Raw genomic sequence first — 14,500 nt, 5'->3', positions numbered from 1 at the left:
TGTCTCTATTCCTTCCCTGAAAATTTGACAGATAGAAGTATTGGTTATTTTCTTTTTAAATAAGTTGTTATATACTGGTATTATGTCATGTGCCGCTTTCCATAAAAACATTCATATCTTCGACGGAACATTCATTCCCCATATCTCTTTCCAAAGATCCGTCATATCTGTGCTTGTTGAAGGTCCCGCTCTTTCGCTGACCTATTTTTTCTTCGTTGCCACATGATATCCTGTCTTAACTTTGTAACCCCCATCATATTTGAAAGGCCATATTAGTTTGTCTTCGCTCCTCAGTAGACTTATGGGTGTTTGCAGAATTTTGTTGCTTATGTTCTTCGTTAATAATTCTGTTATTCTTTCTTGTTTCCATCCTTCTCCCTCGACGATGAGCTCGTTTACTCTATCCACTGAGTGATTTCTGTTCAAAAGGATTTCACCCATGCCCATAACCCAGTTGTCTTCTCATATCTTTACTTTTGAGCCCTTTCCAATACTCCATCTCCCATTCCTTCTCAAGAAGTCCCTGCCTTGGATAAGACTGTTCCATGCCCATGATCCTCCACTCCTGATGCCAACTTCCCAAAAATTACTATCCTCAAAATATATTGCATTTAGAATTTTTACCCATATTGCATTTGGATGTTCAATCACCCTCCATGCTTGCTTGGCTAGATAGGCTAAATTCTGACATTGTAAGTCTCTAAAATCTAACCCGCCATCCCACTTGCTTTTGCACCTTGCTCCAGTTTTTCCAGTGTATCCCCTTCTCTCTTTCCGAATATGCCCACCAAAATCTTGCAACTTTTGATCCTATTCTTTGGAAAAAGTTTTTGGGCAGCAAGACAATGCTCATAGCGTAACTGGGTATGGCTTGAATTACTGCTTTAATCAAAGTCTCCTTCCCTGCCTGGTTGAGTAGTCGCTCTTTCCATCCTTCAATTTTGTTGTCTATCCCTTCTTCTAGCCATGCCAATGCTTTGTTCTTTGATCTTCCGCAATGTGCCGGAAACCTAAGGTATTTCCTAGGTTTTTCCCAGTTTTGCATGCCCATAATCCCTTTTATATTGACCCTTGTCTGAAAATCGGTACCTGCTATCCAAACACTATGCCCGATTTCTCTAAATTTATATTTTGTCCCGATGCATCCGTGTATCTGTTCATAATTAAGATGATTTGATAAAGTTCCTCTTCTTTGGCTTCCGCAAAAAGAATGCAATCGTCAGCAAACATAAGGTGGGTGATAACTGGTGCTGTTGGAGCAAGCTTAACGCCTGAAATACGTCCTTCTCTTTGTGCTTCTTCCATAAGTTCTGTGAAGACCTCTGCTGCCATAATGAAAAGGTATGGTGATAAAGGATCACCTTGCCTCAGATCTCTTTGAGGTTTTATCCTCTTAGACAGTTTACCATTTTTTTTAATTTTATAACTTGCGCTTTTGACACAGTCCATTACTAATTATATCCAGCTCTGCTCAAAACCAAAAGAACGTAAAACATTTTTCAAAAAGTCCCACTCTAACCTATCACAAGCCTTGTTCATGTCCAATTTTATAGCTAAGTTTTGGGAGCTAAACCTATCTTTTTTGTTTAAATTGTGGAAGGCCTCTTGAATAATAACAATGTTGTCTTGTATGAGTTTTTCTCCCACAAAAGCACTTTGGGTAGAGAAGATTAATTTATCAAGAAACTTTTTTAACTTGAGAATAATGATCTTCGTCACGATCTTGTAAATGTAATTACAGCAGCTGATAGGTCTTAATTGGCTAAGGCATTCTGGTTGTTTAACTTTGGGAATCAGGACCATTATAGTCTCTCTCATGTCCTCTGGCATTCTCCTGCTAGCAAAAATATCCTTAATAACATCACAAACCTCTCTACTGATAATAACCCAGTGATTTTGAAAGAATAAACCGTTAAGACCTTCTAGACCAGGCACTTTCAGGCTTTCCATACTGAAGGCTGCATCCCTTATTTCCTTATCTGACACTTCCTTTAGAAGCTCCTTGTTCATTTCAACTGTGACCTTTTTCGGGATAATCCGGGTGCATTCTTCTACTTTGCTCCTTGTGGTTGTGGCAAAGAGATCAGTGAAGTGTCTCTCCTCTAATTCCATAATGTCCTTGCTCCCTGTAATCCAATTTCCCTCTGTGTCCTTCAATCTTTCGATCTTATTCAAGTCTCTTCTTTGAATTGTCGTTGCATGGAAGAAGGAGGTATTTTTATCTCCAAACTTTAGCCATTTTAATCTTGCTCTCTGGCCCCAGTACTTTTCTTCTTTCTTCCATAGTTGTGATATCTCAACCTTCAGATCCTTGATCCTTTCCTGCTGTTGTTCCGAAAAGTCCTGATTCTGCAGTTTTGTGATTTCTTTCTTAAGTTGGTTGATTTCTTGTCAGCTTTGGTGAAAGTTTTTTTGCTCCATTGCTCCAATTCTTTCTTGCAACTCTTGAATTTTCCTTGTAGTTTTTTCCATTTATTCCTTTTATTTTCATTCTTTTCCCATCCTTATTTGATGATCTTCTCACAATTTTTGGGATCTTCCCAATATGCTTCATACTTGAAGTGTCGTTCGAATTTTTCTTTCGGTTCCAGCTTTAAAACTAGAGGACAATGATCAGATCCTATCGTCGGGAGGGATGTGAGGGTTGCATTCTGATATAATCTCCTCCACTCCCAGTTGACAAGGACCTTGTCTAGCCTTTCTTTTGTAACGAAGCCATTTTTAGAATTGCTAAACCATGTGAATTTTCCTCCCTTAAGATCGATGTCGATCAATCTGTTGCTGTTGACAAAATTTCTAAATTCTTCCACCTGCTCTCTTGGCTTTGGGTGTAAGCCCAATTTTTCTTCCTGATTCAAAATATCATTAAAATCTCCAATTAACAACTGTGGTTCATTTTGATTTTAATTTTGAGTTACTAAATCCCTCCATTGCTTCCTTCTCTGCCTAAAGTTGGGGTCTTCATACACAAAACAGCAATCCATTTATTTCTTTTTCTATCTGTAATATAAGTTTTAAACATTATGATACCAAGAGTAAATATCAAGATTCATATTTCAATTCCATAAAAGACTTAGACCTCTGGACAAGCTCCGGGGTTCTACACAAAAGCATTTATCAAAATGGAGCTCTTTCTTTAACTTTTTGATTTTGCATTCCTTAGCTCTTGTTTCCATAGGGAAAATAATGGTCGGCTTGATCTTTTTGCAAAGATCTTTTAATTCGGAATCTGTCGTGGTTGCCGCCACACCCTGACAGTTCCAACTTACTATACTCATGGCTGGGGTTGGGGCATGTGTAGGCCCACCTCCTCAGCCTCTGTACTACTGAGAACATTTTGCACTTCCCCTACAACTATGACTCTCTCTGTTACCTCATCCTTCCTGGTCCTTTTGGTCTTGGTGCTGTCTTAAAACAATTCTTCTTCTTCTTCTTCCCCTACAGCTTTAATTATCAGGAGTTGCTTCAATTTTAACCAAAACATAAACAGTTACATTAAATACCATACAATCTTAACCTTCTGTCACCTCCACCTCACAAACCCAACACCTTTGAGCACACCTTCACTTCTCTCTTCAAACTAGTTTACCACGCTAGTCAATTAACCAACAACCACATACATCCACGAGTAGCACTGCACCAAAAGAAGATACACAAGATGTCACAAAACATGCCAAACTTTGGAAGGGAGTCAATAGAAGGAAAAATAATCAATATCAAGCGAAACAGCCAAAAGGAACATAAAGTAGACATCATCAATTTAGAAGGACAAATCATATCAAGCAAAGAAATCCCATTCAGAAGCAGCAAAAATGCCATTATGGGAATCTGGGGAAACCCAGAAGGAGTTTCTATCTCTGAAGTGGGACATAACAAAGTTATGATAAGTTTCAAAGATATGTGGAGAGGTCTGCAGACATTGAAAGGGGGGCCATCGAGTATAAAAGGTCATCTCCTAAATCTCCACCTATAGTCACAGTATAAATCAATATCGGAGGTCAGCTACCAATATATGGAGTTTTGTGTTCAGATACATGTGCTACTCCTTGAGAATATGAACAGTGAAACAGGCAGAATCATTGGAGACATGATGGGAATTGTTATTGATGTGGAAGATCCGATGAGGAACTATGTACTCGTGAGAACTTTTCTAAGGGTAAGGGTAGCCGTGGATATTCTCAAGCCTTTAGCCACATGCTTCTATATGGCAAGGAAAAACCTCCCCAGTATCTGGTTTCATTTTAAATATGAGCGCCTTCAAGATTGTTACTGCATGAACGGTGGGGTTATAGGGCACAGCAAAAAAGAATGCAATAAAGAGATTGTCATGGCGGCGTGGAATCCAGACGTAGCCAGATATACCCATGGGATAGGGGTATACCAAGCCAAATCTTTGAATAGGAGAGAGCGAAGAAGATGGAAGCAGAGTAAATCACAAGAAGGGGATGAAGAGACGGAAGCGCGTGACATCCAAGACAACTATGAGAGAGTGGAGGAATTCCAGGAGTCTGCAGCCAGCGGAGTAAGTAGAAGTTTAGAAGAGGAAAGGAAGAAAAAAGAAAAGAAAGTAGCATCAGAAAATCAGGAGCAGTTAGGACAAATGAATCTCAGAACTGCAGAGCAGGTAGGAGAAATCTCTCTTAATCAGTTGAGGATGGCAGAAAATCAAGGAAATTATAATCGAAGAGCCGAGAAGATACTAGAGAAAATTATGATAGACTTAAAGGAGATCAGAGCCAGAAGAGGAAGGAATACTAATGGGCCATGCCCAATAAAAGAAGGAATAGAAGCTAGCTATTGGATCGGGAAACAACAGGAAGAACAAAAAGGCATTAACCAAGAAAGAAGAAGCCCAAATAATTTGGACCATACAAACCTAATGGAAGTAAACCAACAAAGCACAAAAAAAGACAGGAAAAAAGAAAGATGTAGAAGACAGCATAACAATACGGAGAATGATTTGAGCCCAATGATAATAAAGGAGATTCTGAAGGCCAATTTTAATGCAAAAAACACAACAAATGCAACAGGAGAAACGGAATCTCCATAGAAATTTTAGTTCTACCTATTCAATGATTGGTTTGGTTTTGGTAACCTTAAGATGTTTTTGCTTTTAAGCTATGTGACAAGGGTTGTTCCAAATAATACAGGGCTTGGGGCTCAACACCCAATCGGCTTCCTTGACATGTATATTATTTTAAGGCCCATTAAATAACTGAAGAGTCTATTCGGTCCATTGAATCCCAAATATGGGAGCCCAAAGAAGAAAGCAAAAGGCATTGTTTTGTTGAGATTGTTTTGCAAATCATTGAGAGCAACTTTATGCCGGATTTCGCGTTCACGTGTTACCATCATTTTAATACTTTTGAGTTTCAGCGTGCGTTTTAACACTCAATGGTAATGTTTTATGTCTTAGCAATCTCATCAAGTGCAATTTTAATACTTTCCATTCATTCTTGATGGAACCACATTTTTCCCTTCAAATCTAACACCTATTTACATTGCTACTAATTATGGAGATAAAAATGGTTTGGTGTAACAACACTCTCTCAACAACTTTCTCTCCTCATACTTGCCTCAGTGTTGGAACTCGAACAATGCTGATGAGAAGGCCATAAAATCCGCTCCGGTCGACATGGCGCCGGCGCCGGATGAGCTATAAACCTAGGAATCTCGTCCCCCGGCATCATAACTGAAACCCAACTAGCATATAAACTCATCTGCAAATGCATTAAGTAAGAAACTTTATGACACTAAATACAAATCTTAAATTTCTCTAATTCGTAAGGTCACAAAAAAAAGGTAGAAACTCAGGTGCAGTCGACTTCACATGAAGTTGATAGTTGGAAACCGATAAATGATTTGATTGATTTGACTAAATTTTCATCTAGCGACTTTCAGTTATCAACTTCACGTGAAGTGAACTGCACCTGAGTTTTCACCCACAAAAAATTGCAAATTAAAACAAAAGTTGCCATATCATTATTGCTTAATTTTCAACGGAATAATCAAAATTCATAAAATTTACAAATTAAGAAACATAATCCAGTGAATTGTCGGCAAGGAGAGGTACAAAGCAATTAATTTTCCATTACCGAATATAGACTCACCATGATTTCAACATTGTCAGACACAACAATAACACATGTACGGATTTAAAGATGCAAGCAACCACTTCGGACAACAACCAAATTAAATTATTAATTACAATTAGCTAGAGTGATCAACAACCTATAAACATATAATAATTTTTCCTAAAGATATAAATGAAGCACTAATCAATCTTCTAAAATAATAATCATCATTAACAAACCAAGGCCCAGAGGGTAGTGATACATCCCATCAATCATAAAAAAAAGTGGGTAAAATTAAAAAAATAATATAAGATTCTTATGTTACGTAGAATCTTATCCGAGTGGACATCACTTCTGGACGAAATTATAAAAAAAATGGAAACTAAAAAAGACATTCAACAAACACAACAAAATGACAATGTTCCTGCTACATTTTTCTATTCATCTTTTCTTTCAATTTATGGACAGATGTGTTAGATAAGGCGCAAACATCATCCAACATCGTATCATATATTTGACTTTTGACATCAATATATGACTCATGACATTAAATATGCTCACCAAGAAATAACCATGCCGGTGACACATGGATCAAATAAAAAGCATAATATAATTAAAAAAAATAATAAATCGATCCCTGAATTTTTTTATCTATAGACATTTAAATCTTCGAGAATTTAAAAATATATTTAAATCTCTTATCTCTTTAAAATTTATACACATCAATTTCTGAGTCTAATTTGTCTAATTTTAAAAATTCTCTTACGTGTGCATTTGTATCAACCAGGTCAATACAACGGGACTCACGTTTGATTTTTCTGTTGGGTCTGACAGACCCAGATGAACACGAGAAATCAATATATCCAGATTTTAAAAAGGTTAAGAATTTAAATATATTTTCAAATCTTCGAACACTTAAATGTCCACGGATCAAAAGGTCAAGGATAATTAAATACTAGTTGCCTTTTAGAAATAAATAAATAAATAAAAGAATGCTTAATTATGTATATTACATGTTAAGATCACCTTTAATAATTTTGTAGTTATCATGCAAAAACTTTGTTTTACGTCATAGACACTACAACACTGAAACCACTATATAGAGGAGTGAGTGAGAGATCACATGATGGTATTGCAATTTAGTTATTCCAAAATCACAATTATATATTGCATTATTGCTACCCTTAATCCAATTTCCCAATGGGTTGTGACATTAATGATAACCCCCAAAAGAAACATTATTAACTTGTAACTTTAATTAAAGTGAAATTAAAATTTTAATTTCCTCACATGGTCTCATTGCCTAAGCCCCTTAGTGGCATCATTAAAAGGAAGAATCAGTGTCAGAAGCCTAAGTGCTGAAGCATGTTCTCTACTAATACCTTATCCTTTGTTGATGATCTGAGTTCAAAACTAACAAAAGAAAAAGAACAAAATTATTAAACTATTTATATTATTATTATTATTATTTGTTTTGTTAGTGAGGTTTTGCTTTCAAAGGGTGATTGGCCAATAGTAGAAGAGAAACATTAATTTTGTTAAAGTTGAGAGAAACAACTCTAAACACAAGGTCCCATCAGGGGGCTGTGCCCTCTTCCCTCCTGAGAACATAGGGTTTGATGAAATATATACACATAGGTGGGCCTACTGTGTTCCTCCAAAGAAGTGGCACAAGGTGGACTACACAATTCTTGCATCACACTTACTTATCATAAGATTTAATTACTATATTAATTATTATTTAACAAAAACTAAGCATATGGGGAACTAGTAGCTAGAAGGATTGAAAATTAGTAATTAAATATGTTGTTCTCTGTGCTATATGCAATTTTGAAAAATTATAAGAAAATGAAGCTACATTTTTACTAATAGTTACAATAACTTTGGTTTAGTGATGAGTGTTGAGTTTAGTGACTATTAATTAATCAAACACGGGCCATGCATTGGTATCATTAAAATTTGGAATTGATGGAGCAGATTAGCATCAAAGACAATGTGGGTCTCAATTCCAACACAAATATGAAGAAAGACTCGTGGCTAGGGAAGGACAGGGACCTATGAATGATTCAGCAGAACACTTCTTTGGAGGACCATGTCCATATATATAAATATCAGTAAACTGTAGACAAAACAGTTCACTCATAATTAAGGGTATTTGATAGAACGTGTAGATAGATCCATTAAGAATTAAATGAAACAATTTGGTGGGTTATCATCTTATCATACACCTTTTATGTATATCTTCAGATTTTTTGTATTATATATTATTATACCCAGTAAAACAAAATTATAGCTTCTGAGAAGCTAAATTCAAAGTTACTACCTTTTTTTCCCCTATTGAAAAAAAAAAATTGGGGGTTAATCACAATGATGAATAAGCACACTGCACATAAGTGAATAAATGCATACTAATAAGCAACACTGCATCAATCTTTTTAGTGTTAAGCTAATAAGAAAAATCTCAAAGAACATTATGTTTAAGGGAAATGAGAAGGAAAAGAAACACAATTTTCTCAAAAAGTGATTATTTGGGATGTTGAACAGTGAGGGAGATGATGAATGCACACAGTACACAAACTTTCTGAATTGGAAAAGGGTGAGGAATTCATTAGAAGAAAGGAAAAACAGAACCCAAAAAAAAGGTAATTTTTACCAACAAGTAGTGCCCAAGATCCAATATTCCAAATTCCAAACAGTGAGGGGATGCAGAAGCAGAAATGCATTAACAAGGTGAAGGAAAGCTAATAAAGACTTACTTTTGGTGATGGATGAGTGAGCTTGGAGTTGAATCCAAGGTGAGGGCGGTTGTGGGAGGGGGTGGCGGTGGAAGAGGAGGAGGAGGAAGGAGAAGAAGAGGAGGAGGGTCTGAGGAACCTCTCAAAGATAGCCATGAGCAAGAACATGGAGATGAGAATGGCAGTGGCAACAAAACCAAATGAAACTGCATTAACAGAGCTGTCAAAGTTGGACCAATGTTGAGGAAGATCTTCATCCACCATCTTGTGCACCTTCACTGCTACTGGTGCCCCAATGGGTCCCCATCCTTCACCACCATTTTTGCTGTACCCTCTCGCCATTCTTAGAAGCAAGATTGCAGAGAGAGAGAGAGAGAGAGGTGTTAAAGCCTTGGAATTTGGATATAAGGCTTGTCATTTCTATTTCCTTTGCCTTATATCAATGTCTAATGAAATATAATTATATGAACACTAGAATATAAAATTGGAAAAATAAGATAAGATATGAAATTGTTGTAAAATGAAATTGAAAACCAAATATTGATGATGGATTATTGTTGTTAATGGTAAAAGACAAAAACAGTGATTTTTGAGCTTCGAGTCATTGACGTTTTGCATGTGTATATCTGTTGACAATCTACATAAAAAAAAAAAAAAAAAACTCTTCCTAAAAACAAGTGATGGACAAAATCCAGTTTTACCCAAATTTGAGTCTTCATGCATTTTGTCGGATGCACACACATTCTTCCTACTTACTCCTACTTAGCATGGAATCAGAACCCTGATTTTGTAATTTTAACTCATTTGGGTTAAATTCATATATAAAAAATATTCAATATTTTCACACTTTTCCAACACACATATACTTTAAATAACTTGGAATATCATGTTCCCTAAATTTTTGCCTATTAGCATAAATGCTTAATGTGATGTTCCCTAAGCAATTGCTTTTTTATAGTGATTTTGACGTTTTTTTTTTCTTTTGTTTATTAGTAGCATAACAAACTTTTATTCATGTCTATTCCCTTTATGATTGACTGAAATTTGCATGCAAGAGATGCCCACAAAATGCATCTATTCAAGTTTTCAATTATTCAAACTTTGTGTCTAATCAGGGTTATTACGTTGGACAAACTTTGATAGAACTTTTTGGCTAATTTCTCAATCGTATCCAACACATAATCTTATATATCTTTGGGCTTAATTAATCAATCCGGATAACATATAAAGTTGAATTTAATTACTAATCGTTTCATGTAAATAAATGGAGATTATGATTATATGTAGTAATAGGTTTTGGCTTGTGATTATTACAATTTTTACTTCCATTCTACTGAAGTCTATAAATATAGATCCCTCACTAGAGTTATATAACATCCACTCAATCATCAGGCAAAGACAATAAATCGAATCGAATGTGTAACATCATCCAATAATGGAAAAAAATATGAAGCTAATTTGCCTTAAGATTTAATTAATTTGGAAAAATGAAGAAGCAACAACTTTTTGCGAAGAAAGGGACATGTATGGCCTAGTTTGGGAAATCATTACGAATTACTTTGCAGGGTATCGTGGAACAGTACTACACTACCACATTTATCAAACAAATTGACCAGAGTTTCTTCAAAAAATAATTCTACTTTAAAAGAATACAAAAGTAGGCTAATTTTTTTAGTTATAGAGATTTAAAATGTGTTATGCTCAATTATAAAAAAATGATGTGTTTTTTATGAATATGGAAATAATTTTTTTTTAATTGAAATTCACAAATCGAAACCTCAGTTTTGTTTTTGGAAACAAAACTTAGGGTCAGGTTTGGAGTTATAGAGAAATATGACCCTTAGATTTGTGTGGACTGAAATTTTTTTAAAAGATAAGCAAATTGATGGATCAGTTTTATGAAAAAAAAGTTATAAACCACAAATCTGACCCTCAGATTTGTATTTTTTTTTTTAAATTAAAATCCACAAAACTGTGCCTCAGATTTGTGATCATCCACACAAAAAAAACACACAAACTCTCCACATTATTTAAAAACACCACAATCTCAATAATAAAAATAAAAGTCTGTACAAAAATATTATATGAAAAAGAATATAGTGCTAGTTTTTTTTTCGAATTTTTTATTTTTAATATTGGAGTAGTAATAGTGTTTTTTTTTAAATGTGGATTGTTGATGTATTATTTTCAAATGTAGAGCCGTTTAATTAGAAAAGTAGAAATCAGATCGTCTGATTTATTAGAGATATAGAAATCGAATCATTCGATTTCTAAAAGTACACAAATCGGACCATCCGATTTATATTAAAAAAGAATTTAAAAATTTGAGGTACAGAAATCGAACCTTTCAATTTGTATACTTTTCACAATTTTAAAAAATACCAAAAATTATAATATTAAGGTATATTGCTATTTTATTTCCATAACAAAAAAATACCCTTTTTTTCCTTTCCCAACTTATCCTAAAAAAGAGTTATATAATAGTTTGGTGTTTTTCTCTATAGTAATAGTTTTTTTTTCGTGGTGATAGTTGTTTTAGGATCTCTAGCTCATTATATATTCGTTCAGTAATTATATAAATTCAAGTTTTTTTATGAATTAAGTTCAATGAAATTAAATAATAAAATTTTTATATTAAATTAATTTAGTTGAATTTAGTTAATAAAAAAATTTAAATATGTAATATTATTCATATTTCATAAGATCATTATTTGTTCTTTTTCATTACAATGCAAATACAAAAAATTTTCTCTCTCTTTATATTTATATATATATAGATAAAAATTTAAGTGTAGCCAACTTTACGTGAGATTAATAATTAAGAGATATTAAATAATTTGATTGATTTGGCTAAATTTTTATCTAATAGCTCTCAATTATTAAATTTACGTAAAATTTGGTGCATTTAAGTTTTCAATATATATATATATATATATATATATATATATATATATATATATATAATTTATGAAACTTAAGTTATAATGAAAGTAAATAGTCAGCATAAAAGCATAGGATATTCCATGAGGGGTGAATGTGTGAATATGAATCCAATTATAGTGAATCATGTGTTAGCGCCGTTAAGCTTACAGCTTCAGATATAAACAATGCAAACTAGTTTGGCCCAACAAGGGGAAGAAATATTAAAAAAAATTAAAGAAAGAGAGAGAAAAATCGCATGCACCATTCCTTCCCCCATCATCATGATTCGTATTTCAACCTCTAATCCTCTTCCACGTGTCACAAATCCATAGCCTACCACGTATCTCAGTTTCACGAAAGGGAATAAAAGTACCAAGACGAAAAAAAAAGTAAAAAAAAGCCTCCCATATACGTGTGTCGGCCTTTTTAAGGCCCAAACCCAACATGTGGCCCTCGGGATTGTCTCACAAGATCAACGGCTCATATGAGTTTAAGTACAAAGAGGGTCAAAGTCAGAGGTTACTATAAAAATGAAATATCACGTAATCAAAAATATTATTGGATAGTGACGTGAACTGTGTAGGGTTCACGCGTGCATGCCACGCCCGGCAGGTGCGAAGATCTTTGCTTAACCAAATTGTGGGGCCGGGGTCTGAGCCCATGGCTCACGTGAACCATGGGCCCACATTCTCTTCTTTTCACGTTGCTGATGGTCACACAAAAAAGGAATGGTGCGAGAAGGCAGAAGCATTAGAATTGAGTGTTGGGCTTTTTATCTATTTTTTCGTGGTTTTATGTTCACAGGCCATGTGGGCTTGAGAAGTTTGTGGTTTAGCCTACAATAGAAAATGGATGGGGCCCAGGAAGGACTTGTTGTTGACCCACCTTAGGGCTTGTCTGATTTGATGGGATGAGATCATGAGAATCATGCAACATTATAAAGAAGAGTATCAAGACCAACCAAAAAAAAAAAAAGAGTATGAATGTTTATGTAAGCATCTAAAATTGTAACACTATAAATATTAAGAGAGTTGAACAACACAGCAATGGCTACAAAGCTCTCTCTCACCGTCGAATTCCACAGGCTGAAAGGTCCTCCAAGCATGTCCGGTGGCTGACGTGTCAAACACGTGGACAAGAGACAGTGTAGTGACAACATGACGATCCAACCTGTAACCTGCGAAGAAAAACAAGGAGGTCGCAATTGGTGCCATTGTTAGGTACAAACGTTTGCTATAGGTGTGTTCCAAAGAGGAAAGGCTTTGGTTGCTTGATCCATCAACTTCATACCAAAGCTTCCCATCATACGCTTCAATCTGTCCCTTCCATGCATTCAAGCAATCTCCAGAGCTAAACAGAGTTCCATTCACTTCCACTATTTGATTCGCCGGCACGTCCAACTGCCACATCCCCGCCATCAGCTCCCACTTTTCCGTCGCCGTCTCATAAACCTCCGCCGAGCTCCGCTCTACTAAGCTAGGCATCGTCTTATCTGAGTCTTCTCTTCCAGCGAATCCACCGACTATGTACACTTTTCCCTGCCACGTCACTCCCGTGCATTTGTACCTCAAAACACGCATATTGGGTAGAGCTGTCCACGTGTCAAACTCGGGGTCATACACCTCGGCAGACGAGATTCCTCTCGCACTTGCCAGCGTGGACTTCCCTCCTGCCACGTAGATCTTGTTATCGCAAACCGTGCACGCGAAGTCATACCTTGCCACGTGTAGTGGCGCACATGGGAAGAATTGGTTGATTTTTACATTGTAACGGTAGACCGTTGGAACAACCTGGATTCCAACGTCAAGCAAATCAGCTGACTCATCAGTGACGTGGACCCTTTCCTTGTGACAAATTTGGCCACCAATTATGTAAATTGAGTCCCCTAAGGAGACCATAGAGAAGCCCTTCAACACTTGACCATCCATTAGGCCCGGAATTGGCCCAACATGGCTCCATGTGTTGGTGTGTGGGTAATACAACTCAATTGAATTTGGGAGAGTCACTTCTGTGCTAGCTTCCCTTGGACAAAACACAGCAGCCACAACATAATTCGAGAGATAATTCTCCGACGACGGCGACGGCGGCGAAGGAAGGGATCCCATTCCAGTTTGGGTAGGTTAATGCAAAATCTAGAAAGAAATATTTTTGTTTAAAAAGGGGTATTATTAAGATATAGTGAAATGTTACGGAGGAAACAAAGTTAGAGGTGGCATCATGTGGCGCTGAAATCAAAGGATTTTCTTGTGATAAATAGTATAGAAAATAAAAATAAATGTCCTATGTCCGGAGTTTCCAAAGTGTAACTAGCTAGGAAGTGATCAACAACATGTGATTAGTTTAATGTGTCTAGGTGGCGGGGATTCTGATGTTAGGACTTAGGACTAGGGATTAATTATGATGGCTTGTCATTTGTGTCTCCCATTTTGCCAGCACCACGGCCGTGAGAGGTGACATTGTCATCATTGGAAATTAAAGTGTTTGTGCAAATATTATATTCTTTCTAGCTACACTATGCCGTGTAATTTTTAGCAGTTAATCATGGTTTTGGTAATGTAAAATTAAATTTATGATTGATTAGCACATTAATATAGATGAATGTCAAAGGCATGGTATGGCATTGCTCTAATTAGAAGGTTGAAAATGTAGAACCTTAAATTTGTAATGACTGCCTAGGTATGAGTATACTAATTAGAATTTTAATTTAACTCTTAAAAGTATTTTAACATTATAATTTTGAATGAGTTAATAACTCTATAAAATTTATTT

The 14,500-nt window shown here is 35.6% G+C and overlaps 3 protein-coding genes across 4 annotated transcripts; all 3 read right to left on the bottom strand.

Annotated features, from left to right (window-relative positions):
* Positions 1-1,092: 1,092 nt before the first annotated feature.
* Positions 1,093-2,112, bottom strand: LOC140175948 (uncharacterized). The gene is made up of 2 exons (XM_072205754.1): positions 1,740-2,112; positions 1,093-1,325 (listed from the first exon to the last, which is right to left on the bottom strand). Exons 1-2 carry the CDS (start codon positions 2,110-2,112, stop codon positions 1,093-1,095), a joined length of 606 nt encoding a protein of 201 aa, XP_072061855.1.
* Positions 2,113-5,382: 3,270 nt separating this feature from the next.
* LOC112714636 (uncharacterized) lies at positions 5,383-9,687 on the bottom strand. 2 transcript variants are annotated; one of them, XM_025766267.3, is made up of 2 exons: positions 8,831-9,687; positions 5,383-5,720 (listed from the first exon to the last, which is right to left on the bottom strand). In XM_025766267.3, exons 1-2 carry the CDS (start codon positions 9,149-9,151, stop codon positions 5,550-5,552), a joined length of 492 nt encoding a protein of 163 aa, XP_025622052.1. In that variant the 5' UTR covers positions 9,152-9,687; the 3' UTR covers positions 5,383-5,549. The 2 variants fall into 2 exon arrangements, with proteins under 2 accessions (XP_025622052.1, XP_072060533.1); XM_072204432.1 differs by having other exon boundaries at positions 5,383-5,692; positions 8,831-9,461.
* A 3,008-nt stretch (positions 9,688-12,695) lies between these two features.
* Positions 12,696-14,237, bottom strand: LOC112718121 (F-box/kelch-repeat protein At1g16250-like). The gene has a single exon (XM_025770021.3). It carries the CDS (start codon positions 13,834-13,836, stop codon positions 12,754-12,756), a length of 1,083 nt encoding a protein of 360 aa, XP_025625806.1. The 5' UTR covers positions 13,837-14,237; the 3' UTR covers positions 12,696-12,753.
* Positions 14,238-14,500: the final 263 nt, after the last annotated feature.

The sequence above is a fragment of the Arachis hypogaea genome, chromosome 10, assembly GCF_003086295.3.
Source record: "Arachis hypogaea cultivar Tifrunner chromosome 10, arahy.Tifrunner.gnm2.J5K5, whole genome shotgun sequence".
NCBI classification, from domain to species: Eukaryota; Viridiplantae; Streptophyta; class Magnoliopsida; order Fabales; family Fabaceae; genus Arachis; species Arachis hypogaea.
The sequence above is the reverse complement of the archived record's forward strand: the minus strand, read 5'-3'. Positions and strand labels throughout refer to the sequence as shown.